Here is a 14,388-nt window from a genome sequence, read left to right on the forward strand (position 1 = left end):
AGCTTGTCCTCAAACACTGGGTATTATATCTGGTTATCAGTTCTGTAGCATGGAACATATTCAGTATGGGATATGAAACTTCTTATTCCTGTATAGCTATATAAGCTAGTGATTACAGGATCAGCAATGATTCGTACAAACACCATAAGTCGCAAAAGCCCGAGAATCCGAAGGACATTAAGAAGTTGTAAGTCGCTAGTTTATTCTTACCTATATAGCACAACAAATTCAGACAAAAATAAAACACTAAAGTGTATAAATAATAGGTATATGAAGCTCAAAAACCGGTCCCTAGCAAGAGTGGTGAGCCGGCATGTATTCAAAAAAACTTTTTTCTTTGTACGCTTTACCACGTTTAACCGGTCCTTGTTTCTCTGAATTTATGAGCAATTTTTCTTGAATAAAAACAAAATGTACACTTTCCCTCAAGGAGGGAACAGTCCGCTAGTTTTATTTTTTGTTTTAACTTGTCGGCCCGTCATCACCTTGACACTACTCTCCTATATCATCATTATCATGACACCTCCCATGTGATTTTTGTGCAGACTGTTTATATACTTACTGTAGCTGTTGCTGCTGTAGCATGTCGTACAAAAAATGCGCGGGAAATCTAGGTTTCAGACTTTTACCCGCCCGTACTACTTCAAGATCATTATTTTATTATTAAACAAAAAGCATTCACTTGTCTGCAGTCAGATATCATCCCTCATCCACCCCTTGTCAGGGCCGCTGACTTACAAATATCACCGCCCATCGATACAGCACTGCGAGACCTTCTAAAAGCTTCTTGTATTACATTTGTAGACGTTTTCTTGTTCTAGTAGTTGGTGGTAATAAGGTTTTTGTTAGTTATGCATTATTTGTCATCATTCTCCTGGTGTTCCTCGTACTCGGCATTCATTTTTGTTTGTATATTTTTATAATATATGTACATAGTGTTTTTTAATCGCCTTTGTGATTAGTGCGACCAGGCTAGATTGGTGTCAATTCTTTTGACAACCGCTCCTTTTGCAGCCGCGATAAGCCGGCTGTCGTCGATTATAATGAACCGTCAAGAACAAAGGAGACATAGGCCCCCGATGTTGTTGCTATTATCGTTGCTGTGTGGTTGTTCGGCAAACGCTCCCTTAAAATCTCGTAACTACGTCAGACTGCCAGAGCGGAACGAATCATAATTGATCGAACCAGCAGCAACAAAGTTTTGTGATTATTAATTCTCCCTAAGCCATGGCAAACGCTCTTTTTTTATATCTTGTCGCATTGGATGCCCTCCCATCAACTCCTTTACCTATTTACAATGCGAATGTGCTCGATGAGCGAATAGAGGTAAGAGGTGAAAGACGTACAACCAGGTAAAAATCATATTGATTTATAACAATCCTTGATAGACTGCACCGCTCAGTCCTAAATATCCGATTTAATCCTCATCATTTAAGTCATTCACGTTTTTGAATGTTATGCAATTTTTGAATGTTATTGAAAACATCAGATTATTCCTTAGCTTTACATTTCACCAAATCCTGCGCAGATTATCAACGTGATCACCCATTAACCACCAAATCCACGAAAAGCACATACCTGACGGCTTATACCACCGTAACCGTAATCAATTTTAACTAATTTCATTAGGTAATTTAGATACTTCCACAGATTCGTAGTAACTTATTTTGAGTTAAGAGCTGCAGCCATACAAGCAAGCTCTACCATATGGTATTCGTAATTATAGTCTACCGTAGGCTATTTAATATTAATAGTAAGCATGTGTCGTTAGTCCTTTTATTTCGTCTATTGAGTTATGCAAAGAGAATTTTCCGTCTAACGGCGATCGCGTGTTTTACTGCATAAATAAAAGGCTGCTAACTCAAGTGAGGTAACTGCTCACCACGATATTACATATCCATATCATGAGATAAACTATGATGACGAATGTTATGCAATAAAGCATGCTTTCATTTTCGCTAAAGCTTTGTATGTGTAACATACTTGTGAGCAGTTACCTCGCTTGAGTTAGCAGCTTTCTATTTATGAGGTAGAACACGTCGCCACCGCTAGACGGAAAATTCTCCCCGCAAAACACGATAGGCGAAATAGAAGGACGAACGGCAAATGCTAACTACTACTATTTATATTTACTAGCCTACGGTAGACTATAATTACGAATGCTATGCAATAAAGCTTGCTTGCATTTTTACCAAAGCTTAATCTGAATCTGTTCAGGCGCCTAAATCAACTAATAAAGGCATTAGTCAATAAATGGTTATTGATACGGTTACGTTGGTATAAGCCGTCATGTATTTTTCGGGGATCTGGTGGTTGGGGGGGGGGAGTAACCACGTTAATAATTGGAGAAGGATATACCATCTGCTAAAATGTAAAGGTGACGAATAAGCTCAGCATTAACTAGATCATGCTTTTCGAAAAAGCAAACCCTGCATAACATTCAAGAACGTGAGTGAATGGCGGGGGACTTCAATGGGGAAGGTGGAATTGTATATTTAAAATTGAAAGATACAGTCTATCTATATATAGTCTATCTATATCTATCTATCTATCTATATATATATATATATATATATATATATATATATATCGATTGATTGAAATTGAGATGTATTCATGATCTACTGATTTCTTTCCTTCAGTGATTAATCCGATTAAAAATGTTGCAGCATTTTACTATTGATGTATCATTCACCTTCTTATAGCTTAAATTCTCTGTAATTTCGTACTACATACATGTATATAGTTACCACTTACACGTTGAAATTTACCTGCTTATAGGTCTCTTATCTCTGATCTCTATTCGCTTACTGACCCCATTCGCATTGCAAATATGTGGAGGAGCTGATAGATGAGCATTCAATGCGACAGGATATAAGAAAGGAGTAAGCGTTTTGAAGCGAAGCGCAATAAATTTAGCACTTCGTGAATCTTGGGGCCGACGGATAATTGCGTCAACTAGGTTGAGGTGTATAAGTGGATGAGACCCAATGTTAAGCGGGCTATAAAATCTGGTTCAGTGTTGGGTGGGTCCAACTTGCCCGTCATGCCCGCTGCCACTTTGTCCTCGGCCTCCCATTCCACTGCGGGGCGGCCTCCTGTCCCCACCGGTACTGTACTCTCGGCGACCACCACTTCCACCACCGTTAGTCATCGGCGGCCTTCCACTGACAGATGCCCCACCTGGACCACGAGAGCCCTTTGCTCCTGCACGAGGTTTTTTCTGCTCCACGTTAAGCACAGCCGGAGGCTTGCCTGGAAGTGTAAGTAGTTGCGTCTTGGGACCCTCGCGCAGCAACTTCCGAACAGGTTCGGCGGAATCGAACAAAACAAAACCGAAATTGGGCAGTGAGCCTTTTCCACCTGTGACTCCTCCAGATGAGCTATTCTTTGAATTCTGAAGCCGGAATCCAATGACGTTGCCGAATTGTTTGAATAAATCCTGTAGATCCTGTTCCGTAGCTGTTGTTGGAATATTTCCTACAAAGAGCTGTTGATTATCCGGCACGTTATAAATGTTCTTGGTATCATTACCTCCAGGAACTGCTGACGTCGGAACCGGTGTACTGTCTTCACGGGGTGACGCTGAACCAACGTCCTTTTTCACAGGACCTACTCCGCCCATACCGTTTGTACGCGGTCCCCCAGGACCGCCTTGGCGATTATGTTGAGGCCTTTGTGGCATGCCGCCTGACACAGCACCAGATTGGGGAGAGGATCCCCCAAATGTATTACTAGGTTGATTGGTGCTGGTATTATTGGCAGGGGGCCCAAAAGTAGCTTGTTGATGCTGACCAGTTATAACAGGTGTAGGATCGGCGGCAGGCTGTTTCGTAAACAAAGAAATAACAGCAACAATACTACAACTTGTTAATTCGATAGATACTAACTGAATGCTGCGTTGAATAATAATCACGAAACAATGGGTATAATACTGTAGGTCCTAAGTTGACATAAGCAAACCAAAGCGTATTAGCTATTACTTTAAATTTCACAACTTATAACTTAGTACAATTACAAGTTCATCTCATTCAGCACCGACCTGTCCAATGCTTAATTACGAACCTTGACTTGCACCATCTGACTCCAACTACGGGGTGCCGTGCTTACGGGAGGAGTGGACACGGAAACGGCGGCTGGCAACGCATCAGGTGACGTTGCTACTGCAGCAGCAGTAGAATTCTCTGACATATTTCCTGTTCCGGATGCTGTTGTAGATGACTGAGAGCTCTGCGCGCTGGTGGCTGCTGTCTGTGGTTGTTGTTTTGCTGGCGCAACCTGCTGCTGTCCCTGACCAGTCGTACCTTCCCATTGGTTATTGTTAATATTGTTATTGTTGCTGCTGGTAACAGATTCCTCACGCGATTCGTCCTTACGCGCTCCCTGGTCGGGCGGTGACTGACTGTGATAAATTTTCTCTGTTTGTGGAGCACTTACACTAGACATCGAGGTTTCAGGTGTGCCATTTACAGGCGAAGGGTGACCGTGATGTCCATGATCGCCCCCGCCATTGGCCAAAGTACCTCCATGATGATGCTGACTGCCTGACGCGGAAGATGCTGTTGCTTCATTCGCATTCAGCTCGTCTTCATCCGCAATATCCTCCGTATAGATTTCGTCCTGGTAGCGAAAGATGTCGTTCCGTACGTAGTATTTGCGAGCCGACAGGGGTACAAGAACGAAGGTCTGCAAGAAACGACGCATCGGACTACCCTGCAATAGGTACAATATTAAGCAAAATAAATAGTTGAGTTCACTACTGCCTAAACGCTCTCCAACAAATCAATGAAGTTACAGCTGTAAAAACATTCGCTTCATGCTGAATAACATTGTCTAATCAGGATACCTTATTTAATACGAATTCTGATGGTTTAATTAATGAGCACATCACAAATCCAATATTTTACGTGATCACTTTTACTACTACATAAACTGTTCGATAATTACAGATTATGTGATAGTTGTAAAGTAACCCGTGTCGCGAAGTAAAAGCTGCTTAATATTCATCATACCTAGAGTTAGGCGACCCCGCGTGGAAAAGATGTATTTGTCGATGTTAAAACTGATCACATCCTTAACCTAAGGATCTGTTCATAGCACTAAAATATGCTCAACACATCACAAAGTCGTACCCGATTGGAAAGCTCGCCTGCGACTTGGACCACTACCGACTTATTCGTTGATTCCTGGGCGTCTACGTAAGCTATTTTAGCATAGCAATCGTGGAAATTAAGTGCTAGAATGGTGCGATGGATTTCCTGCTGACCACGAACACCCGTCGCTGCACCTGGACCACAGGACGAGTCGAGGCCTCCATGAATGAAATCGCTGTCGTCATTGTAGAACCTGAGTCAGCATATAGCAAGTAAGTTAGACGATAAGCGATCTGCTATAATGCTATAGGGGGCTTCATTCTGTTTGTGTAACCTTTTAGTTTTTCAACGATGGTCAAAACTGCCTGTTATTCCAGCATCATGTGTGTACAACCTTCACATCGGTAATTTGAAAGCACTGTCAACTCCCAACAATATTCACAAAAAAAACAGACGTACCCACCATCCAGCCAACCTACCAACGGCTTTTTAGATTCACGGTACGCCTATCAATAAGATTGCTATTGTATAAATACTATTAGAGACCGCTGGCGCGGATCATTTCAGATCTGTCGAGCTACCATCAGTATTTAACTAAAGCTTCACCATTCACAGGGATCACGAAAATCCTAATTACACAAACATTTTTGCACGTGTTTTTCCATTGAATTCAAAGATAACCGACCCAATGGCCACCAACCTGTGAAGATGTACTGGAGATTCGTGTAGAATAGTGTAGTACTGCCGCACAAACTCACGAGCTACGCGCGTGGCGTTTGGGGCCCCCTCTAATGTTCCACCTCCAGTCTGGTTTCCCTGGCCCTGTTGTTGTGTTTGCCCTTGTCCAGATTGTTGTTGCTGTTGCTGCGGGGTGGTACTCATTGTGGCCGTGGGCGTCGCTGGTTGTTGCGCCACCACGCTGCCTCCGTCCATCACCATTACGGTTATAAGCACGACAATCAGCTGCCAAGGGGTACTTCGGATACTTCGGGACTGGACTCGATCAGACACAGATGGACCTTTAAGCAGAGAAAATATGAGAAAAAATATACTTGAGTCATCAAATCCATAATAGACACCCACTAATTTTAAATAATCACGAGTGTGCATGACATGTCACATTACATTAGTAGAGCATAAACTTAGTTCAATGCAACTTGTCAAAAGAATTTTAGGCGACACTTTAATTTCAACATTTATTATGATCAAATTTCCGTCAAAATTTAAGAATATTTTATGAAAGTAAAAATTGACTGGGTTTGAATACGTTTACTAGATTTGAATAAAGCTTAGAGCACTCCTAACTTTTCCTAACAGGAAACCTTTTTTGATTATTGCCTTTAATTCCAATTTGTCGTGTACCAATAACCAAATTATTTTAGATGTTATAGATATTATAGATTTGGCCATTGTTGTTAGAAAGATTGAAAAGCCCTTCCTTAGTTAACACAATTTTGTTCAGATTAATTTTGTTTTTGGTTCACCATTTTTTATACTTTTAGGCTTAGTAACTTTTGAACTACCTGGGCTAGATGGATAATTTTTAATGTGTTAAAAAATTGTTTGCACATCCACAGCTCTGACGACTTTGAGCAGCCGTATACCTACCATTTGCGCTCCTATATTTTATTTCCCTATCTATGACTTCTCGAAGTAAACCGATATTGGGATGATTGCCCCATTTAGGGCATTGAGATCCTTATTGTCACACGGCCTTACATCAAGATAATAAGCCAACGTTGGGCATTCATTGTTTAGTCCAGGAAGTAATTTAGCACAGCTATGGAGCCTGGCGTTGTCAAATATGTACTTTCAATTGCCTTTCTAACGATGAAGGAAGACTCTCTTAGCGTTACATAGTTCACGAGTTAAGTCTCACGATGAAGGAAGACTCTCTTAGCGTTACATAGTTCACGAGTTAAGTCTCAAAGTTTGCTTGTAACAGTTCACTACAAAAACTTCAAATATCTTTAGAATTAAAAAAACTTACAGCATGAAATAAATCAAAACTCCAAGATAAAGCTCATACTAATTACTATTCTAGAGACCAATTAGAGAAACTCTAGAATAGTAATTAGTATGAGTTTTGATTTGTTATTTCGTAAGTTATGAGTCATTTACATATTTAGTTATAATATCATTATCATTACAAGTTTTCTTAATTCTAAAGAATTTTAATTTAATTTAATTTAAATAAAATTTTGTTGCTATACATATATATACAGAAACAAAATTTTATGACTTTGTTCTTTTAACAAAATTCATTGTTTATGCTCTATGAATCATACGGCCATGTTTTTGTTAGCTATTTTCAAACAAAATCGGTATCTTAATCAAGATACCAAGTCGGCTTGGATGGCTTACCTTTGGTACATCTCTAGTTTTTTTTTTTTAATTTTAATAACTGTCATTGTTCTAGCCGTGTTTTAATGACCTTTTTGTTGACTTTTCACTTGTTTCTTACTTACGGTTTTTATTCTAAAAACCGTAGTAGGAAACATGGCTTCTCAGAATTGTCGCGCTTAGCCGAAAGCCCGAAAAAAATCTCAGTAAGACGGTGACATAGATTTATAAAGGTTCTCTAGTACTTGATGATTAGGAAAACGTCAAACTGAAACAAAAAAGCAGTTACCAAAAATGGCGACATTTTTTCCGCTAGTTTAATGTTCACCATACACTTGTTTTCGATGCCATTGAAAGTTATCATATTATATATATATATATATATATATATATATATATATATTACTGCACCGATATTAAATATTGGTGTTATAACTTCGGTTCACTTTAAACGTATCATCCCAGTGCGAAATTTTCCAATGCGGCCACAAAAGACCTTGATATCGAAATAAGGATCCCCTAACCAATTAAATCACGATATTCAAAACGACCTCTATTACTGTAATGGAAAATTGTATAACGCATGGCCCTCCATATTCAATTGGTAGCTGAAGCTTAACGTGGAGGAAGAAATGAGTCACAGTGAAATTCGAAATCCATGGCTACCTTCAAATTATCACTATGTGGTCCTATCATGTATACTTGCAATTAATAAGCGTCTTGCGGTAAACGAAGAAGAAATGAGGAAGATAAAATAAAACGCTAGCTTTTAGTAGTGACTGATGGATAAGGATTGAATGATAAACAATACTTCGTTTCTAAAAATAGTTTCGGTAATCGGTAAACAACGCCTTTCTAAAAGCAACTGAATGTAACCTACGTTCGCTTTCATTAAGAGGAAAAACGTACCTGGGCTAATACTGGGTCCAACCACAAACAACACTGATCATTGCAAACTGACATAACAGGTTAAAAACAAACCCATTACAATTATCTTCATCAAACGCAGTAAATTTTTATAGAACGCGACAAATTTTTTTTCAAGGATTAAACCTGCCATGGTCCTCATAAAACTGTGGCGCTACTGGAATGTAGCTAATTGTTTTAGTCATCTGTGTTCTTTATTTAAACAATCTTATGCACAAGGACTTCGCTATGAAAATAACAGCCATAATGTCCTTGTAATGGGAACCTTATTACACAACTTCGTAGAAGCAGTCGATTCTAATAGAAGCTTCTTTAGAATAAACCTAAACAAAAATACTCATAATCAACCGAACTGCAAAGCTGCCAGTGGCGTTTTTAAAATTCTCTAACACGATATTATGGCATAGGCGGAGTAGAGTAAAGGCGCGTGGTGCAGAATCCGCATGTTGCCATGCAGGGAACAATCACATAAGCCAAATATTTCCCGACGGCGATTCAGACTTAGTGGGACTATAGACTCAGCGCTAGTATTTAAGTAGCTAATCTGAGACTAATGAAAGTTTGGCGAAATGTGCAGCTTGTTCAGTAGTAATATCCAACAATACCGATGAATATCAGATAGCAGCGCACACCCCGTACTCTCCACTGCGTGGCTGCCGCAGATTGGAGTGGTTGAACATTATTATACCATCCGATCCATTCCGCTGGATATCGATGGGTAATAAAACATGGAGCACATATTCACTTATTAATGGGTATCGACCCACATGTAAATCAAACGATCCTACTAGTGCATTAGCAACTCTCGGGGGTTCTCGCAGGCCTCGGTAACCGGCGTGCAGCCCGTACCTCAAAAATAATTGGCAGCACTGTCACTTATACTGTTGTTAGGCCTATGGAACTACACACTTAACCCCCTGCGCACTGCTATAAATTTAACAGATTATAAAAAAAACGCTGCCCATTTTGGCTCACGACCACATTAAGGTGCTCATATTCTAAAAGATGTAAAGGTACGGTGCTTTTATGTATAAAATACCTGAAAAATTCGTAAAAAGCTTGCAACTCACGCTTAGCCGGTGTGAATGTGGATTGCTCCGTCGTTGATGATGGTTTATGCTGTCCGCCTGTGTGAAGCCGTCACAGGTAGTCACCGCAGCACGAAGCGGCGCAACCACTAACCAACGACCGGCGAGGAGCTACCCGCAACAGCGCCCTCTGTAATTTAAAATCAGCGCGCTCAGCTTTAAAAAAGCTTCTACTTTTTGCAATCTTCAGACAATGGTTATAGCCAACAAATGCGTTCCGTGCAAAATTATCCACGTTTCTATCTCGATTTGTATTGACTATCTGAATCCCGTTTTAGTTTCTACAAAATTCACACCAAAAATATTCACATTAGGAAATATGGTTATGGTATTTGAAAGTAAATTGTGATGGAGTACGACATTTTCGACTAGAATGATTCACGATAAAATATATAAGGCCACATTTTTGCATCAAAGGCCGTCCGTCTCCTTTTTATTTAATTCTCAATAAATTAAATGGTAATAGTATGTACATGACGGTTCCGTGTCCTACCCCGTGTTCCCAACTGAACAACTTGCTTAAACTTCCCAACTTACGCTTTGTTGTGATTTCGGCACTACTGAAGAGCTTGTTTGCTTCAACTAAATTGATAAATAACATTGACTGATCTTAGTTTTACTCTGTGAAAGCACTGATATTTTTTTCTGTTGTATTTTTATGCTTTCCGCAGGATAAAATATAAAAAAGCGTTTTTCTGAACCGAAATTAGATTTAAAGTGAGTTTGATGATCATAATAACTTAGCATATTGAGCAGGTGCTCAATGTGACTGGGTGTGGGATGTGGGCGGTTTGGCCCTTTTAAATGTGCCTACGTCCCCCCTATTATGTATGACCCCCGGATGAGACGGGGAAACGAAGGTCCGTTCTATTTCATGTTTATTGTGGGGGTCGTTGAAGACTGTATTACAGGATTGTATTGCCTACGGTTTTTATATTGTACCTATATACTTTACAATGAGACTACAACTGAGCAGTAAGAATGTTTTTTTAGGTTATATAAAATTTGGGTCACCTACTGTAGAAAACTATGCTACATGTCGCGTTTTCTAATCGAATTGTTAGCTTATACTTAATAACCTGATTTTGCAGACATAATACCTAGAACGGTACTGCATACTTGCGTTGTGTTCTTAGTGAACTTCCGCACCGATCCGATATCGAGCGTTAGTTAAGCATTTCTAGTAAAGAAACTTCGTTTGTTCACCATAACGGTAGTTTCAATGTCTCCGAAGACGGTACGGCAGCGAAAACCTTATTTACGCATTTGATATCCCGAAACGTTAAGATAGGGCCTAATGTTATGCTAAGCTGGATTATAGCTAGGTACAGTGAGGAATAATGAGGGACTTGAAAGGAAAGTATTATTCGTATGTCCGCCGCTGTTAAGTAACGAGATATGCAGATCTTCATCGAGTGAAGTACACTGTATCGATTTTACAAACGTACGCATATGGATACTTTTGTTTTTACCTTCTATTCTTATTTTTCCTGCAACTATTCGTTACGGCCGACGTATACTTCTAAGAAGTTATTTTCTGAATGTTGCACCAGTTTAATTGACGCTATGGAATGATGTCAACTGAATGGAACAGATTAGCTCAGAATGTCGCAAATGACAGGTTATACCTAGCTGAATTTTCGCTGGCAAATATGGTCATAACTTTGTACTAGCCGCCAATAATTACCGCTGTAATTACGACTGATATCTTTTAGCTTATGGAAAACCATTTTTGTTAACCTGTTTGTTCTTCTCGTCGATATGTGAACTTCACGCGTCATTTGAATAGAGTGACAAGTTAGTTACGGAAAGTTTAAAGTATGAAGAATTACTATCTAAGGCACATGAAAGACATATCTAGAATGTTGAAAATAGGTCCCAGAAGTAATCTATAAAGAACTACAAAACAAAAAAAAAATGAGAAAAGGGTTCTATAAAATGCAAAACCCTATCGTGGAGAAGACCTTTCGTGGCGTGCAACTAAAGCTCTTTGGTTCATTTGATATGAGCGAGTAAGACTTGTATATACTGTAGCTTATCTAACCATTTTTTATAATCAGACTAAGTATATTTAAATATACTATATATAAAAAAGTATTTACACCCTTTGAACTACAACTGTTCTGCTTTGGATAGGGTCGTCACTTTCCGACAAATACCAACGTTACCCATATCGTGCATATAGGCAGTTCTCCTCCGGCTGGTGATAAACAGCTTATTCGCACAGATTATAGTGAAATTCATGGGCATCATGACGAACTGCAAACTAGTCACTCTTCTTTAACGTCCTTCCTTCCTTCCTTCCTTCCTTCTGTCGTTATTCTTTTACTTGCAAACTAGACAGTAACGCTTTTATTCTCCTATTCAGTGATCTGTCGACGATAGGCTGGCATTTTTGATGCGGCGAATCTCTGCCGTAGAGCTTCCACAAGCCGCAAAAAGTCGCGTAGCAAGATGAGTTAGTTCTTGGCCGGAGCGGGGAACACGAGAACATACCGTAAATAGGATAGTTTCATACAATCGAGGGAATTCAGATAACGTTGACAGTCAATTTCTTCCACATAAGGGATATTCTGAACAAAGCAGTTTTAGCCATATAATGATTAAAGACTACACACGTAAGCTTCGAGAACAGCTTGGACGGCTTTTTAACTATTTTGCTTTTATTACCACTAGCTTGGCTTATAACTATGCAAAAAAAGATGCCCATTGCACGCCAATGTTACTCCCAGTTATACCAGGGTGTAACGTACCTAAGCATTGTATCTTCTAACCGTGAGTTAACCTGGTCACAGATATTTGATTTTTCTTTAAAATATTCACTGAACTATGAGTTGTCCGTACGCTATCGAAATGCTTTTTGAAACTATTTTTAGGATAAAAAATAGGAAAAACCTCCGCAAAGATATCAGATTTGTTACCATATAAGATACCACCTACTTGGAATGGTTTGTGCTTCGTCATGTAGATTGCTGATCACCAGTGAGAAAAAATTGCGTCCACGATGACTTACAAGATGTTTTAGATCAACTCGAGTACTTATGCCGTAACTCTCAGCCGAGCAAGTTATGCTGAATGCTGATCAAAAGTCGATGAGAATGGCGTAGAGATTTTGGCCCTTCAAAAGCTGAGAGTATGCAGAATATGTTTGCAGTTTGAATCCATATTCCTTATTAGGTACGACATGAACGATCTTTAGATACTAATGCAGTTGATCTACTAGGAGCAGCAAGAAAAGTCAGCAACCGTTTTTCCGGTTCCGTGGCAACGTGAATATATCCTTGAGTTTCTTTGCTTTTGAAGTTGACTGACAACGGCGTCTTCCGCTACGTAACTGGAGCTCCGAGTTTTATCCTATCGGAGCCTTATAACGTGTGAAAACATTTCGGATATCTCAAAGTTACTTAGATGCAGCCATGGTTATCAAAGCTTATTCTCCGAAACATCTTCAAAAAAAAGCAAATTGAATTTCTTCCATTGTAATTTTGCAACCTTTATGCGTCATTATGTACCAACTGCGAGACGCATATGCATGTATTAGAGCGACTGTCTAAGCTTTTTTATACGACGTTGAAGGATTTTAAAGAGGTCGCCAACTTAGTACTCAGTTGGACTCACAAAGCGCAATATGTCTAAGACGTCGACTTGTGTATTAGAATCTGGTGAAAAATGTTACTAGAAATTAAAATTCGAGGTATATAGTAGCAATGTTCAAAAACTATCTGGAACATGGTCATAGGCCCAAATAATGTCATACCTCTCGTTGGCTACTGGACCTCATCACGAAGAAGATTCACAAAGGAAGACCATAGAACCGCAATTTCATATGACGCAGTTGCGCGGTCTGAATCCTTTACTGTGTAAGCAACTATAATTCTGTTCTGTCTTATACGTAAACCTTAAAAGAAATCTTATTTTAACATCACCTGACTTAACTTGCGAGCCTATTTTACAACGTACATGAGTTCCAATTGAACAAAAGTTTGGGGACCCTTTGCGCAAAGCGCAACGTAACGTTGTGCACTTCTTGGTACGACATTTGCTTGACTAGTGATAAGTGAGTGCAACGGAACTAGTAGACTTTATATATGCCCAGCTCAGACACTAATATACTAGGAAAAATGCACAGTTTGTTTTCTCATCATAGTGGCACCCCATATGCATACTGCAATGTGAATCTTGTAATCTATATGTATAACAAAGTCGAAAACAAATATTTTACTTTCAAGTTATGCCGATAGTACGATTGCAGCTCCTATATAGACGTTGACGTTAAAATTGGAAAAGCTTTCTTTATTAGAAAGTGACTGTAGTTTTACTTGGATTTTATCATACTTGTGGGTTGGGCAGATGGATATAACAGAGGTTATACTTGTAGATCATTAAAGTTCTCTGATATTCGTTTCCGTGATAGCGCAGTAGTTCCTGCTTGTATTGCTAGTATTTTCCTGCTTTATTAGAGGTATTAGATCACGTGGTGGTCCAGGTTTGAATGCGAAAGTAGGTACACTATGTCGTGTTGGTATTAAGCCTTATCAGGTAATGCGGCTGAATACCGAACGTACAAGAGAAAAAACAAAAGTTCTTGATAAGTTTTGGGTACCAAACACTCGGAAGATACTTCTGAAAATGAAAATGCATCTTCCTGATTTCCTGATTTTTCCTTAGTGTATTCGTTTGAATTTGTAGGACCTTCTCAGCCTTAATTCCTTTATTAGAAAGACCATTATCACAGTCCTTAAACGGATTAAAAAAAAAAAAAGAGGTCTGTGCTTTACCTGCATTGTACTTATCAGGAAGGCTTTAACGCTAATTTTCGAAAGGGAGTAGGACCAGGGGTGGATAACTTTAAAGAAACAATATATTTCAGAAGTGATACGACAAAATATTGCTTCACTCAATGCAATGTTATATGCTTAAGTTATTATTAAACTAGC

General features: G+C 39.3%; 1 protein-coding gene across 1 annotated transcript; it reads right to left on the reverse strand.

The window, feature by feature from the left end:
- Positions 1-414: 414 nt before the first annotated feature.
- On the reverse strand, positions 415-9,559 carry rin (ras GTPase-activating protein-binding protein 2). Its single transcript, XM_022816711.2, has 5 exons — positions 9,403-9,559; positions 5,794-6,112; positions 5,133-5,346; positions 4,066-4,713; positions 415-3,826 (listed from the first exon to the last, which is right to left on the reverse strand). Exons 2-5 carry the CDS (start codon positions 6,030-6,032, stop codon positions 3,017-3,019), a joined length of 1,911 nt encoding a protein of 636 aa, XP_022672446.1. The 5' UTR covers positions 6,033-6,112; positions 9,403-9,559; the 3' UTR covers positions 415-3,016.
- Positions 9,560-14,388: the final 4,829 nt, after the last annotated feature.

Source organism: Varroa destructor, unplaced genomic scaffold (assembly GCF_002443255.2).
Source record: "Varroa destructor unplaced genomic scaffold, Vdes_3.0 BEIS01000412.1, whole genome shotgun sequence".
Lineage (NCBI taxonomy): Eukaryota > Metazoa > Arthropoda > Arachnida > Mesostigmata > Varroidae > Varroa > Varroa destructor.

What these genes read in the sequence shown, in the direction of transcription:
- rin (XM_022816711.2), bottom strand. Translation starts at nt 6,032, where the DNA reads ATGGTGATGGACGGAGGCAGCGTGGTGGCGCAACAACCAGCGACGCCC. An exon ending in TCTCCAGTACATCTTCACAG is followed by an intron (nt 5,347 to 5,793) that starts GTTGGTGGCCAT and finishes ATGCTGACTCAG; the next exon opens with GTTCTACAATGACGACAGCG. An exon ending in GTCAGATGGTGCAAGTCAAG is followed by an intron (nt 3,827 to 4,065) that starts GTTCGTAATTAA and finishes TTTACGAAACAG; the next exon opens with CCTGCCGCCGATCCTACACC.